The 14,491-nt window shown below is 28.9% G+C and overlaps 2 protein-coding genes across 3 annotated transcripts in view; one reads left to right on the forward strand and one right to left on the reverse strand.

Moving 5' to 3' along the window:
* The first annotated feature begins 104 nt into the window (after positions 1-104).
* Positions 105-6,526, forward strand: Rpp21 (ribonuclease P protein subunit Rpp21). The gene is made up of 4 exons (XM_043052198.3): positions 105-420; positions 1,847-1,947; positions 3,952-4,034; positions 6,382-6,526. Exons 1-4 carry the CDS (start codon positions 340-342, stop codon positions 6,516-6,518), a joined length of 402 nt encoding a protein of 133 aa, XP_042908132.1. The 5' UTR covers positions 105-339; the 3' UTR covers positions 6,519-6,526.
* A 6,007-nt stretch (positions 6,527-12,533) lies between these two features.
* The window catches only part of LOC107442643 (uncharacterized), a 52,858-nt gene continuing 50,900 nt past the window's right edge, over positions 12,534-14,491 (reverse strand). For both annotated transcript variants that reach the window (XM_087169260.1, XM_087169261.1), the window contains exon 31: positions 12,534-13,084. In XM_087169260.1, coding sequence (XP_087025386.1) covers positions 12,768-13,084 — 317 coding nt within the window. In that variant the 3' untranslated portion in view covers positions 12,534-12,767. The remainder of the gene's footprint in view (positions 13,085-14,491) is intronic.

Below are 14,491 nucleotides of genomic sequence, written 5' to 3' on the forward strand. Positions count from 1 at the left end.
ACTGAGGTGGCGAGGAGATTATGATATGTGAATTCGAAGATGCGAGCTTGACTCTAATTGGTGTGTTATATGATATCATATTGGAGAGTTAATTGACGCAACCTAAATCTACAGAAATAGATCGCCGGAAACGTATCATGATCGTAAGAAACATTTAAAAATGAAAACAAACAAATCATGATAGACTTGCTTTCCATAATTTGACTATTATTTTTTTATAAATGAAATTTAACTCATAATTTTTAAAAAAATCGAAAGTCACAGCAGTTTAAATTATTTTTAATTTCTTTTCATGGATGGACTAGTTATAGAGAATTCTTGAATTTATAAATTTTACAAATGGGAAAGGGTCAAAAATCAAAAGGCGAGGGAAAGCGAGAAAGAAAGGACATTTACGAACGCTTGTGTTATCTTTTTGAGGTTTGCATTTAGAATGTATTACATTAATATCTATTAATCTCATAATTCAGTAAAATGATAATTTATTGATAGATTATGTCTACCAGATATTGATATATTTTAACCTGGCAAATTAACTGTAATGTATGGTATGTGAACAGAAGGATTTTATAATATAATAGATGGATTATTATTAACAATCATAATAAAAACGTTCTAATTTTAATTATAAATAGAGGATTATTATTACAACGTAAGTTGGCAAAGATATCCATTCACTCGCTATGGAAGGATCAAAACGTTTCTAAGGAAGAAAATCACCTTAAAATTCTTTTTAAAATAGTAGAGATTTTTTAATAATTCATCTGTTTTTTTAAAAAAAATACTAATAGTATAATAAATTGATGCTAGTTTTTTTCCACATTTATTCTATTTTGTTATCTCTTATTCAGGGGATATTTCTGTTTTGCGATCTGTCACATAAACTACAATCACCAAGTTGCCAAATAGATTTTAAACTTGCAAATTTTTTAAAAGAAGAAACTGTAGAGATTATCCTTCAAGTCGGTTTCTTTGTGATATATATATATATATATATATATATATATATATATATATATATATATATATATATTTAATTTCTCAAGACCCACTGTCTGATACGCCACGATTATTTTGCTGCAGATCACAATCTAAAAATCTTCTCATTTGTGTCAGTCCGTCAGTTTTTTTAAAATTTGCATTTTTTATTATGGAGAGTAATATGAAGGAGTGACATTTTTATGTTGAAAATATTCTGTTAATCACTATTATGAATATATTTAATGTTGGAATTATAATCATAATTTATAATTTCATATGTTTAGTAATATGTTTTGTTACATGCTGAAATTTTAAAATATTGATGCTACAAATGTACTTGTTTAATTATAATAAATCATTTGAAACAAAATGCTTTCAGCTTTACTATCTGGTCAAAATAACATTTGATAATTGTTTGTATTTATTTTTTGAAAAAACTAATTAATTTTATTGCTTTTAATGTACTCCAAATTGTGATTTACGCTTATAATCACTGGGCAGTGACCAGCAAAACGCTGAGAAAAACATCGCAGAAGAGGACCAACTCCTAGCCACTCCTAGGCCAATCTCTACATGTTTTTTTTTTTTTTTTTTTTTAAATTTTGCAAATTTCAAATCTATTTGGGGCCTTGGTGACTAACCATTAATTTTTTTATATTTTAATTATATACTATATATTTTAATTATATACCCCCTTTTAATTATATATTTATTGGCATCAAAACATGATTCATTATTATTGTTATTTTTTTACTTATATTTATTTATGGCTTTTTAATAGTTGTAAATTGCATTTATGTAATTTTTTTATTATTTCAGCTTTAAAAAAAAAATGTAAGTTTTTATTTTTATTTTTTAAAAACAGGCTGGTTATACTTTAGTTCTGGCTTGCCCCTCCAATACGGGATTAATTTGTTCCTATGGACATATGATCACGATGCTAGCAAAAAAAAATCTTTGTAAACTGTAAGTAACACATGTATTTTTATTATTTCCCAAAAATATTTAATTTTAGCTGTTTTTGTATTAAAAATAATTTTGGAAGCCTCTTTTATAAATGGGTACTTAATGAAATTTAGATATCAGGTACTTGATAACTTAACCATTCCAATGGTGGGTGTTTAGAGGGGGATCTAATTTTTTTGTGTGTTTATTGCAACTCTGCTTTTGATTCTTATTTCTATAAAAGAAATAGTAAAGGATATTCCCATATGGGCTGTTTGTGTTGTTGTAATTACGAAAGTGCTTCTTGCCTGGTTCTTTTACTTGCAATAAATTAAAAATAACAATTTTGTAAGTTAATTGAAAAATCTAGTTCTTTCCTCTTGTTGCCAGCATTTTGCAATGTACCAAGCTGATTGAGAGGGATCATATAATAAGCCAACATACCTGTCAGGTAGGCTAATTAGAAATATCAAACATTGCTTAATTTGCTTTATTTATTCAGAAAATTTAAAAACAATTTATAAAAAATAAATTGCCTTATTTGAGGTTTTTTGCAATAAGCCTTCATGTCTTTAGGCTATATGAAAAAAATTACTCAGACTGATTACTCAGTAAAATCAACTTAAGCGACAAAAAATTCAAATTTGAGCCTCTTATATCTTTTCCTCTTTTAATCAGCTACCTTTTGCAAAAAAAAGTTTTTTTTTCAAAAATAAATTCTATTTTAGCGTTTATAGCATTATCAATAGGAAAAAAAAAAAGTTGTCAAGCTACTTTCTATAAAACTTTTTCGGAAAGTGCTTTTATTGTTTTTGCAATCTCACAGTTGTAAAGGTATATTAACTCACTGAAATAAGCCTAAAAAGTGTCAAGCTGGTTAGAAAATACTTGAGATTTTTTTCAATTAACCTCAAATTTATTGTAAAAGGGTGATGTTTGTTTGAAAAAGAGTCAAAATATTTCGGGTATATATTGTGGCTTTTGCAGAGGTGAATGAAATTTATATTCAAGATTTTCTCCCCTTTTCTGATGTATTTTTCTCCTATTTATTATTTTTTTAAATTTTTTTTTGTTGATATTTACGTATGGTTTTTTCTCATTGAATCAGCTAGAAGATTACAGATTAGTTAAAAATTCACACAAAAATTACTATCTTTCAATAAGTATCTTATTTGTTTAATAAATTTGGATTCAGAACTGCCAAATTACGTGTTCTGCAATATTTAAAATAATTACTTCAATTACTTAGTTAGGAGAGAAGTTAAATATTTCCTTCCTTATTGAAAATTTTAACATTTTTGTTCACTTATTTGTACTTGCACTTAGAGTAGTTCTAGCTAAATTCTCTACTGAAAGAGGATTGAGGCAAGGTAATGCCCTTGAATGCATGTTTTTTAATATCCCCCTGGAAAAATTATTAGAAATGCTGAAATTATTATTGGGGGCACCATTTTCAGAAAAGTGTGCTGTTATTAGGGTATGCTGATCACAGAACTAAATAGGCAAATGTGGAGATTTTTATTTCATTTAGGTCTGTAACCAAAGACATTGGACTTACTATAAATGAGAAAACAAGAATTTATGATTGTAATAAAACAAAATTAGCGCTCAACTCTCTTCTATTGCAAATAAAATCTTATGCTTTTGAGAATGCTGATCAATTTACATACCTATCTTGGTACTATCATTTCTAATTAGAATAATATTAAACTTGAAACTGACAATGGATTATGCAGGGCAAATAAATGCTACCGTGACTTAAATTTATTTTGAAATTTTAACTGCTAATTTTCAAAACAAATATAATATTTATACAACTTTTAATAGAGCTATCATATTGTATGGTAGTGAATGCTGATAATTAACAAAAACAGATAAAGACAGATTTTTAGTCCTTGAAAGAAAAATTCTCAAAAAATATTTGGCCCAATAACGAATATTATTAGTAATAATAATATAATTAATGTTATTTTTTGTTGTGTTTGTGATTCATACATTTTAATATTTAATCTGAAATGTTTCTAGCTATCCCCACATAAAGAGACATATTTGCAAGAAGTGCCATTTAATTTTGCGACCAGGTTTGACGTCAAAAGTGATGCTTAAAAGTAAGTATTCCAAGTATGCTTAAAATATATATTTACATACATATTTACAGTGCTCCAAAGAAAAAAAAGAAAAAAGAAGAAGAAACGTATTACCCTTAATAACTTTTGTTTTACTGATCGGAAATTCACATCCTAGCACTCAATCTTAATGTCTCGAGGGGGTGACCTCAGATATGCTATTTAATAAGTACAGACCGTATTTTAAGTTACAAAATCAGTCATGAAAACATACTTTCGCTGAATAAACATGCCCTTTTTTCCATGGATTCGGCTTTTTGACCCCAAAAATATAGGGGATAGCCGTAATCTGGGAAATATTGTTCAAATAGTTGGGTCAGGTAGGTGCTCTATAGTTTGGACCTCTTCATGTTAATTTTACTTTTTTGCAATTTTCTCTATATCTCGTGAACTTTTAAGTGAATTGAAAAACGTATATACAGTAGAGTCCCGATAATCCGAGTCCCGGTTATCTGAGTTTCCGCTTTAACCGAGTTATCAAATATTGTAAGGATTTTTTTGTTCTAGTTTATTTTTTATTTTTAAAAATACCGCCGAAAAATAAATCTAAATTTTATCTTCGAAACACTCGGAAAAGCAAAATCTAACATCCCATGAAATGATCGTTAATATCGTCAATAATGAAAATGAACCTTGCAAGCTCAGAAATTCGTGGCCTTCTGAAAAAATGTAATTCAGAGAAGGTATGTTTTCGTATCTGATTTCATAACTTAAAATATTATCTACACTTACTACTTAGCATATTTCACGTCACCCCCTCAAGCCATTAAGATTGAGTCCTAGAACGTGAATATCTGATCATTCAAGAGTTATTCTGGGTGGTCCTTTTTTTCTTCTTTGTGCACTGTACATAGTTTATCAGTTTGTAAGACTTCTATCGAAATAGTTATTGCACTACTTTCTCAATCTTGTTTTTAAATAGGTTTTTAAACATAAATATCAGTTTTAATATTCTGATTTTAGTCTTCTGGAAAGTAAGATGACAAAAAACAAGTAATTTTCAATAGTAATAGAATGTAATTGAGCATTCTCTGCTGAAAAAAATGTTTTGTTATTCATTAAGGTTCTGTTTTTCTTACAATAGCTGTACGATTTTATTTATATAAAAAACTCTTAAAGGTGAGGTGTAACTTTTAATAACTTTCTCAATAACAATAACTTTTAATGGTTCTATAAATTTTTCTTCCATTTAATAATGTTCAAAATTTATTATTAGTTTTTTTTTGATTAGAATTCATAATGTTATTAAGGGCTCTAGTAAAAAACGCCTGACGTCAATTTTTTTATAAAAAAGTACTTTTCAAGAGTAAATTAAATTTTCACAAATTACTGAAATTATAAAAGATTTGAACAACTTGGGTAGAAATATGGAATAAAAATAAATGGAAAAATTAACTAGCTCTAAAATTAACATACTGTTCTTTTAAATGGTTTTCAAGCGCACAGAGGTGAATTATCTTCCTCTTTTAAGCATTACTGATCACGAAAAGCTTAAGTATACACATAATACTGACTGAAAATTTTAGACAGAACTGAATGGTTTATTAAAGTGATGCTGTGCTTGTAAATGATTTAAAAATGCAAAAGGACAAATTACATTCCTCATTTGTAAATTATTAAGAAAAGCCTTATAGTTCCGATTATCAATTATTTTAACTGACTTGCTTAGATGGAGCTACTAAAATTATTTTTATTTAAAAATTTTAAGGGGCACATTCACTGTGTTTTCATTTAAAGAGTATTGAAACCTCTCTTCAAAATTACGAATTTTAATGACATATATTGGTATATTTACTTATTGATTCTGTTTATATATTTTGATGCAACAGTACTATTAAAGTTTTCCATGTATTGATTTGAAACTACTATAAATTTTTCAATGCTGATAAAATGTCATTAATAACTTAATTTCATAATTACTTTGTTTAGAACATAATATGTTTCGTTACTTTTTTACTGTAAAATTTACTTTTAAAGTAGTATGGTATATATGTATACTATTCTAAAAAATGTCTTATTTTTTTTCTTTGGTGCACTACAAAGCCTGTGTTACAATAGAATTACTTTTATTAAATTTGTAATTCTTTTAAAAATGTTGCATTATGAGCTACATTTTGGGGAATCTTTGTCTTCATGTATTTCTTACAATTTTCATAGCAATTCAAGGGTTCAAAAAGTAGATTTATTTACTGTAAAATATGTTCTATTTATGTTAACAATGTACTGTAAAATCTTACTATTCTAATTATGTTTCTCATTTAAGTAATTTAACTGTTTTAATTCATCTTTTTTAAAATTTATTCTAATTGCTTGTCTTTGATCTTTCCAGATAAAAAGAATGGAAGAGGAAAACACACTGAAGTGACTTGTCAATTGTGTGGGACAAAAAAACGTTTCCTCAACAATCCTAATCACAAATTATTTATCGATAAAGAAATAGAAAAAAATAAAAATAAATTAATTTGATACTTCAAGTTATTTGAATTCAATATCAATTTCCAATATTTCATTTATGGTTGACTAACACAATAAATATGCCCCACCTTCTAAAAATTAACCTAATGAAGTATGAAGGCTAGTTCTTGATAAAGTCTTAAGTTTCTTATGATTCTATTTGATAGTTAAGGTGATTCTTCAGAGGCTCTGTTGTTATTTGAAGTAATTATTTTTAGTAAATAACAATTATTTTTTTTCCATAAAAGTTGTAAGTTTGTAAATCATTCAAGAATTATGTTTAGAGTCTTCTATACCAATTATGAAAATTGCATGTCAAGTTAAAGACCACAATTTTGTGAAAATAAAAAAAAATTGTGGTCGAAATTTTTAAAAATTTGAAAATTTACTGCATTGTTTAAACTCTTAACAAATTAGCAATTTTTTTAGAAGATAAAAAATGTACCAAACTGGAGATTTTTTTTTAAAAAGTAATTTTTCAAATTCTCTTGCTATTTCTAAATTTTTAAGTCTAGACAATTCTATTTAGTAAGATATTATGCAGAGTTTGAATAAGTTTAGGCTTTGCTGTGATATTCCAATTGGGTTTTTTATTTTGTAAAAGAGTTTTAAAGAACACTTGATGTTAGAGTAATTCCAGTAGAGATGAGAAACAGTTTTAAAAATTATTATTGAGAATGAAAGCCAGTTTTTTGTTTGTTAAGTTCTAGTTCTTTTTTTTTAATCATTTGTATTAAAGTCCTCTGTTCTGTTTAAATTGTAATCAACTAATTAATATCAGTGCTGTAATGTCAGAGTCTCATAACCTAAAATATTTAATTATATACAAGGGTTATTCAAACATTTTTAAAATGGCTCATTTGCAAATAAATTACTTTAAAAGGTTTATTGCAAAAGTTACATCCACTTTCTAAACATAAGAACTGCTGGCTTTCTAATACATGCAGTACAGTGGGGTCAAGTTAATGTAATTTAGTATCACAGCAAGTGTGGTATTTCTACCTGCACATCTCAGTTTGTAAAAAAGTGTAACTTTTTCATGTGCAAGAACAGGTAGAGATGATGCAACTTCAGCTATGTTGCTCTGTGGCAAAGCTCACCCTTGTATGGCAAATTTCACTGAAAGTCAGCTATGGTTTTACTAGGTGTTTAACCATCAATCCTATTGTCCTAATCGGTTCTTGCACATTAGAAAAATATCTGTTGTGTACAGACATTTGTGGCACCCTGTTTTCATTCCCAGACGGAAGACTTCTACTACTGGGTTACAAGACTTTATTCCATGGATGTTACAATCATAAGTGTAATGGGAAAGAACATTTTTTTTTTTTTTTTAAAATTTAGTTATATATATGTAACATAAAAGGCTTCCTTTAATCTTTATCCTTTTCTTAATTTAATATTCAAAACAAAAAGCTTTCTCTAACTTTTAAATTCACATCCTGTCCTTTTATCTATTTTTGGCTCAAGTATGCATTAATTAAAAGTAGACATTTTCCCCTTTGTTCTTAGTGGTAATCGTGCGACCTATTTAATATATCAATTACAATTACTAAGATTTCTCTTATTCCCTAAAACGGAACATTTTATGGATTTTCAGTTTTTGAGCAATCATTTTTTAAAGCTCTATAATTGCGACTTAGCCATCGTATATCAACATCATTTTCCGGATTCATCAGTTATTTAAAAAAAATGATCTATATTTAAAAGAATCGAGATAGCTCAGGGGATAGAGCGTTCGTCTTCCAATGAAGTGACCCGGATTTGAATTTCAGCAATGGCTGGTCGATACGAATTCCGCATCCGTCTTGCACCGACCACAGTGCTGACGTGAAATATCCTAAGTGGAAGACGGATCATGCGTTAGAGTCCCCTTTCAGTCAGGCTAACCGTGGGAAGTTCTCGTGATCTTCCTCTCCATGTAACTCAAGTGCGGATTAGTTCCATCAAAAAGTCCTCCATGAAGGCAAATTTCTTTTAATGCTTGATCCAGGAGTTCCCTTGTCTTCTGGATTGGGTTCAAAATTACAAGGCTACGTTGTTGAACATTAGCAGTCGTTAACCCAAAAATTGAGTCTGCTGTTCAACGACGGTTATAATTAAGGCCCGGATTTTGATGACATTTGCATTTTTAGACATTTTTTGTCCTTTAGAGCATTTTTTGAGATTTATAGGGCATTTTCTTTAATTTTTGGGGCGTATTTTGCATTTTAAAGCATTTTTTAAATTTTTTGTTAATTTTTTGTAATTTTTATTATTTTTTATAATTTTTTATTATTACACTGGCTTCCAAACAATGAAGAAAATCTCTAGGATGTTAACAGGTGAAGCAACATCTTTTCAAATTGAAGAAGAATTGTCAGTAAGTGTGACCGTCCTTTTCAAGTACGCACCAATAACATCAGTAGACGTTGAAAGAAGCTTCTCCTGGTATAAAAATTTGTTTTCAGACAAGAGACACTCGTTTACATTTCAAAATATATTTAAAAAAAATTTAATAATCCACTGTAATTCTGATATTTAGTAATATTATGAGATGGATTATGATTGTTATATTATGACTGTTATATTCATTTAAGTTTCTACACAAAATGAAAATGTTTTGGAGTCAATATATTTTCCTTTTTTTGTTATTTTAGGATATAACATATTTTTCAAACTTTAATGAACGAAAAACAAGTATTGCATTGCTTTATATTTTTTGAAACGACTCATAATAATTTTAAAGAGTAAAACATTGTTTTAGTTCAATATTTTCACTTCTATTTAAGTCATGTCATAAGGCATTTTTAGCGCAATTTTCGCATTTTAAGGGCATTTTTTGCACTTTTAAGGGCATTAATTGAAATTTTTTAGGTCATCAAAATCCGGGCTCTAGTTATAATATATTTAATGGATTTTTACTAGTCATGAATTTTAATTACAAAAATTGGATTTAACGTCTAACGCAACAAAAGTTAAATAAAATTGTTGAGCGAGAGAGATTGGGTGTTGGATATAAATTCTAACATTTTATGTAGAAATTTTTAAAAGTATGAAAGACTATAGATAGAAACAGTTTCCAATTTGAACCCTTGTGATTTCATACGTTACGTAGGTTTTAATTGTATATATTTAACAAGTTAAATTACGTCAAGCTTATTTCTTGTTATGTCACGTTCAGTATTCCTAAGATAAAGTATTTTTTTTCTAGTACAGCTAAATATAAATCTAAGTAATCGTTCATTTAGTTGCGATTAACATTTTAACAAAATGTTCTTTCACAAAACTATAATTATTATTTATTTAACAAATGATCTTACCGAAAAAAGAGATAATCGAAAGGTAACCACTTGTCCTAGTACATTAAAATACTAAAAAAAACTTGACAGTATTAGAAAGTGTTTAAAGAATCTATCTATATTATATAAAACGCTAATACGTACGTATGTATGTATGTATCAATAAAACCGATGATATTTCTTTTCTCGCGCTGACAACAGTTTTCATTTTTAATTGATTGGATTCGGCGCGCAAGAGCACGTAGTGAGCAACCAGATAACAATAACCAGAGTGAGCATTATCAGGTTGTTCGATTCAGATTCATGCACTAAAAACATGACAATATTTAATTTAAACTCAATTAGGAATTAATTAATTGAAGTGAGAATGCTTTAAAAGGCCGCTGTTGAATTGATATTTTTCTACTGGGAGCTACCTAAACGTCTAAAAAACGTTTAAGTGTTTGTATTGAATGCATTGAATTTTCTTATATTTCGCGTTTGTTTATGCATTGAATTTTCACGCTTTAAAATGCAGAATATTAGTGAAGCAATATTTGATAATTTATTTTGCTAATATGTTTCTTATTTAGCTAATGTTTTGATTTTTTCACCATGTACAATCTAAATAGCTAATATACTTTTTTAAAAGCCAATAAGAACATTGGTAGAATTCTTCTACATAAGTACAATACTATGTCTTTGATGATAATACAGGGTGTTCCAAAATTATCTTTACAACTTCAAAAATTCATAACTTCGAACATAAACAAGATATTTATATTCTGTCTTTTGCATGTATTACTGCAACTAATAAAGTTTTTTTTTCAATAGGCTGAAAAGTTTTAAGTGAGGATGTGGACACCACAACAGAAAGCTCAATGCGTCTCATGGCCGTATTCGCTCCACATTTTCTGGACTTGTGCTGGGTCGTCCGACTCCACTTTTATGCAATACTGATCCGGTGCTCATGAAGCTTGTGTGCCATGCACGGATGGAGGGTCTGGATGGTGGGTCTCTTTGTAAATTTGTCCTGAAGTTCCGTTGAACCTGTGTATCTGATTTCGTCTCTATGAACCATGAGACACATTGAGCTTTCTGTTGTGGTGTCCACATCCTCACTTATAACTTTTCACCCTATTGAGAAAAAAACTTTATTAGTTGCAGTAATACATGCAAAAGACAGAATATAAATATCTTGTTTATGTTCGAAGTTATGAATTTTAGAAGTTGTAAAGATAATTTTGGAACACCCTGTATATTATGTCTTTGTGCTAGAACATTGTGTTCATTGGCGAGCGAGCGTAGCGAGCCATTGTTCACGGCGTGAACCGCATAGGATTGCGTAGCAATTCTCGGAGGTTGGCGAGCGTTAGCGAGCAGGGGGCGGAGCCTCTTAGTCTTAACTAAAGTTTTTTTTCTGATTATAACAGTAGCTAGAAGCTAAGTTTTATTTTATTGAAATCATTTAGTTAGAACTGTAACAAGTTTAAAAAATATTTAGCTAGCTTTAAGATAATTTTATGATTATTTTAATGTGAAGACTATTTCATCAAATTAAGTAGAAACTATCAAAAATATTATTTTTCAGGGATTTCATTTAAATTAAAAAAGCAGCCTTTGAGGTTTTTGAGTTCAAAAGGTAATAAATTTAAAAAATTCAGATTTGTCGGAAAATTATTTGGGGGGGGGGGCGATGCCTATTGTTATAATCCTAGTGGTTCTTTATGTGTAGAAGTAGTTGGAATATTGCAGTATCTCTTGTCCCAAATCTTCCAAGATTTTTTGTATCTTTTCTCTTTTGTATTTTTTTTAACCCTTTGACGCAGATGGGACATCGTTGTCCCTTTTATATATTTTCTGACGCTCCAATTACAAACAAAGATATTTTGGTATCTTTAATTATAAAGAACAGACTTAGTTACTAAAAAATAGTTAGATTATCGGTATTATATTTGTAATAAAATCCAAAAAAAAGTAGCTTGAAATTTTTCTTTCACATTCAAATGTCTGTAAATAATTTACTTTGTATATTAAATTTTAAAGATTAATAACAGTTTCTCTTAGATCTAAATAAGTGGAAATTCTAAGATCTCTAAGTAAAATCTTCTAATCCCAAATTTACTTCTATCAATTCAGAAAAAAAAAACTGTTTCATGCTGCATTTCATAACCATAACTTATAACATGCTAAATTTAAAATTTTTTCACTTATTTTGATCTAAACTAAAACAAAATATAAGTTTGAAAAATAAGTGAAATAAAATTCTACGTTAAAGGGTTAAGGGCAGTGATAAACCTATATTCTGGATATAATTATAATTGAGGATGTATAAAAACTATTTAAACTCTGAATAAATAAAATAATTAAAAATTCTCTAAGTTTTTTTTTTTTAGTCATGTTTTTTTTTCCCCAATTTTTTTTTACAAATTGCTTCACTTAGTTTTTTTTTCTTTACAGAAAGAAAAAAGCGAAAAGACTTAATTCTGATATTTCAAATGCTGAATTTTTTTCTACACTTCAAATTATCATTGTAGGTGATACAGAACGCTAACAAAAAGTTTTTCCCAGGGTATAACGATATTTTAAGTGATTAGAATCTCATTATTTTATAACTAAAAAAAAAGTATACCGCTGATATTTGAAGCTATTCTACCTCATCTTGCCCGTTTAACCATTTCTAATATATGTTTCAATAAATCAATTTTTCGTTGATTTTGCTACGGATTAAAAACTGGAGACAGAACAAAAAACTGAACCTTCCACATTTCTTGAAATAAAAACTTTATTAAATTTAGCATTAAATTAATTGCATTTACACAAAACGGCAATCTTAAATATCCTTAAAAACTTAATGCATACTAATTTCATTTAAAGATTCTAAAAATGGTAGTAAACAGTAAAACTCAACAGTATTAGATTATCGCGAGATTTAAAAGAAACAGAAACAAAGTCTTCAACAAAAACTTAATAATTTAAAACTTTAACCAACAAGTTACGGTCAAGTTAGGCAGCCGGTTGTTTCTTCTTTGACCGCTTCATCTTTCTGCGCTTCTGGTAAAGAGTCTATGGGTAAGTTCGGGTAACTGTATGATGTTGTTACTGTATTTGTGCCTTGCGCAACAACTTTTAGTATTTTAGCCGGCCCGGACGCCGTTGCCACAGTCATGTAAAGATCTTGCTCTATTTTGTATGTGTTGAGGTGTGTTACTTCTCCAACAAACATCGATTGAATCAAACTAAATCCACCGTGGCCTTTCCATTCATAAATGAAGATAGATTGTAGTTTCGTGCTGGCCGCAGCCAAGAAAGTATCTCCTGTAAGTTAAAAGTAGATATTAAGACCTAATAAAATGAAATTTAAATTTTTTCCCCTCTAAGGCAGATAATTACTTTTGTCAAACCTAAATCGTAACTTATAGAAGTTTGTTTTGGAAATGATATGTGTCTACGTTTTAGGTCTAAAAATTGTGACGTTCTGTTTTAAGTCTTAGAAAATTTTGATAGATTATAAAGTTTTTTTTTTGTTGCCCCATTTAAAGTAAACAATTGTAAAATGTGCAGGCATCACGTGCGGAATCAGTTAAATTTAGAATTTTATACCTGGTCAAAACTTTTGTTTGTAAATTTTATTTGGTGATAAAATGGCGATATAAGCTGTTTATAATGATCTGAGAATTATCAATACTTATTCTGCTGTCGTATTAAAAAAAAAAAACTTAAGTGCTTAACACATTGAGAAAAATGACTACTATTTCTTTTCCTTTGCAAATGCTATAGGAATTTTCTTAAAGTTTTCAAAATTGAGACATGCCGCTCATACGAAAATGCCAAATATACGTATAAATTCTGAATTTGTCGCTTACATTGATTTTTATATTGCACGGCAGTATTGTCATCCAGTACAAATAAAGAGAAAAATTGATTTTTGCCATTCTGAATTTTCTATCACGACAAATTCTGCTCTAAACTGTCGTGAAATGATTGACATTGCTATTCGACAGAGCTCCAGTGAAGATTTAAAGTACTGATTACACCGAAAATGGTTTGAATTAATAGCCATTTAACGAATTAATAGATATTTAACGAAAATGACATTTTGTTAGAAACTATCAAAAAATTAAATTTAGTTGTACACTCTAGTACAGGTTCTAACTGCCGGTCCATGGATCAAATTGTACCAGGACGCCCAATGCTAAATTATTTCCATTTTATTTTTTGTGGTGATTGATCTTGGGTTTGTACGAATCTTTATGGATGGGAGGTTAACCGGTTTCTGAGAGACACCTAAAGCAACAACTACTAGAAGAGTAGAAGGCATCAGCACGGATCAAAACTGCGCAGTGGATAGAAAATATGATTTCACTACGTTCGGACTACTAAACTGCGCAGTGGTGGTTAATACGAAAGATGTCACTACGTTTGGACCACTAAAGGATTAAATTTCTTCTTTATGGCAACTCGTGCTGAGGCCTTCTCTTTTCTAGGAGGTATTGCCTAAAACTGCAACAATACCGTGCATTTTAATTGCATTTTATTTTGCATAACGTGCAAAATAAATATTTACGTGCATTTAAATCATGTTTAAATGCAATTAAATTAAAATTATTGAATCAAAACAATCTAAAATATAAACAATCAACGTCTCTTTACCCATGTCTCGACAGGCCGTGGTAAAATTATCACACATTGATCGGTCGTATGCAATAAAAAAGCTGGGGAGCA

Source organism: Parasteatoda tepidariorum, chromosome 8 (genome assembly GCF_982258835.1).
Source record: "Parasteatoda tepidariorum strain Cologne lab strain chromosome 8, Ptep-v5.0, whole genome shotgun sequence".
NCBI lineage: Eukaryota > Metazoa > Arthropoda > Arachnida > Araneae > Theridiidae > Parasteatoda > Parasteatoda tepidariorum.

Coding starts and splice junctions, on each gene's coding strand:
- Rpp21 (XM_043052198.3), top strand. CDS start 340: ATGGGAAAGGGTCAAAAATCAAAAGGCGAGGGAAAGCGAGAAAGAAAG. Junction 1,948..3,951: donor AAAAAAAATCTTTGTAAACT/GTAAGTAACACA, acceptor AAATGTTTCTAG/CTATCCCCACATAAAGAGAC. Junction 4,035..6,381: donor GTCAAAAGTGATGCTTAAAA/GTAAGTATTCCA, acceptor TGATCTTTCCAG/ATAAAAAGAATGGAAGAGGA.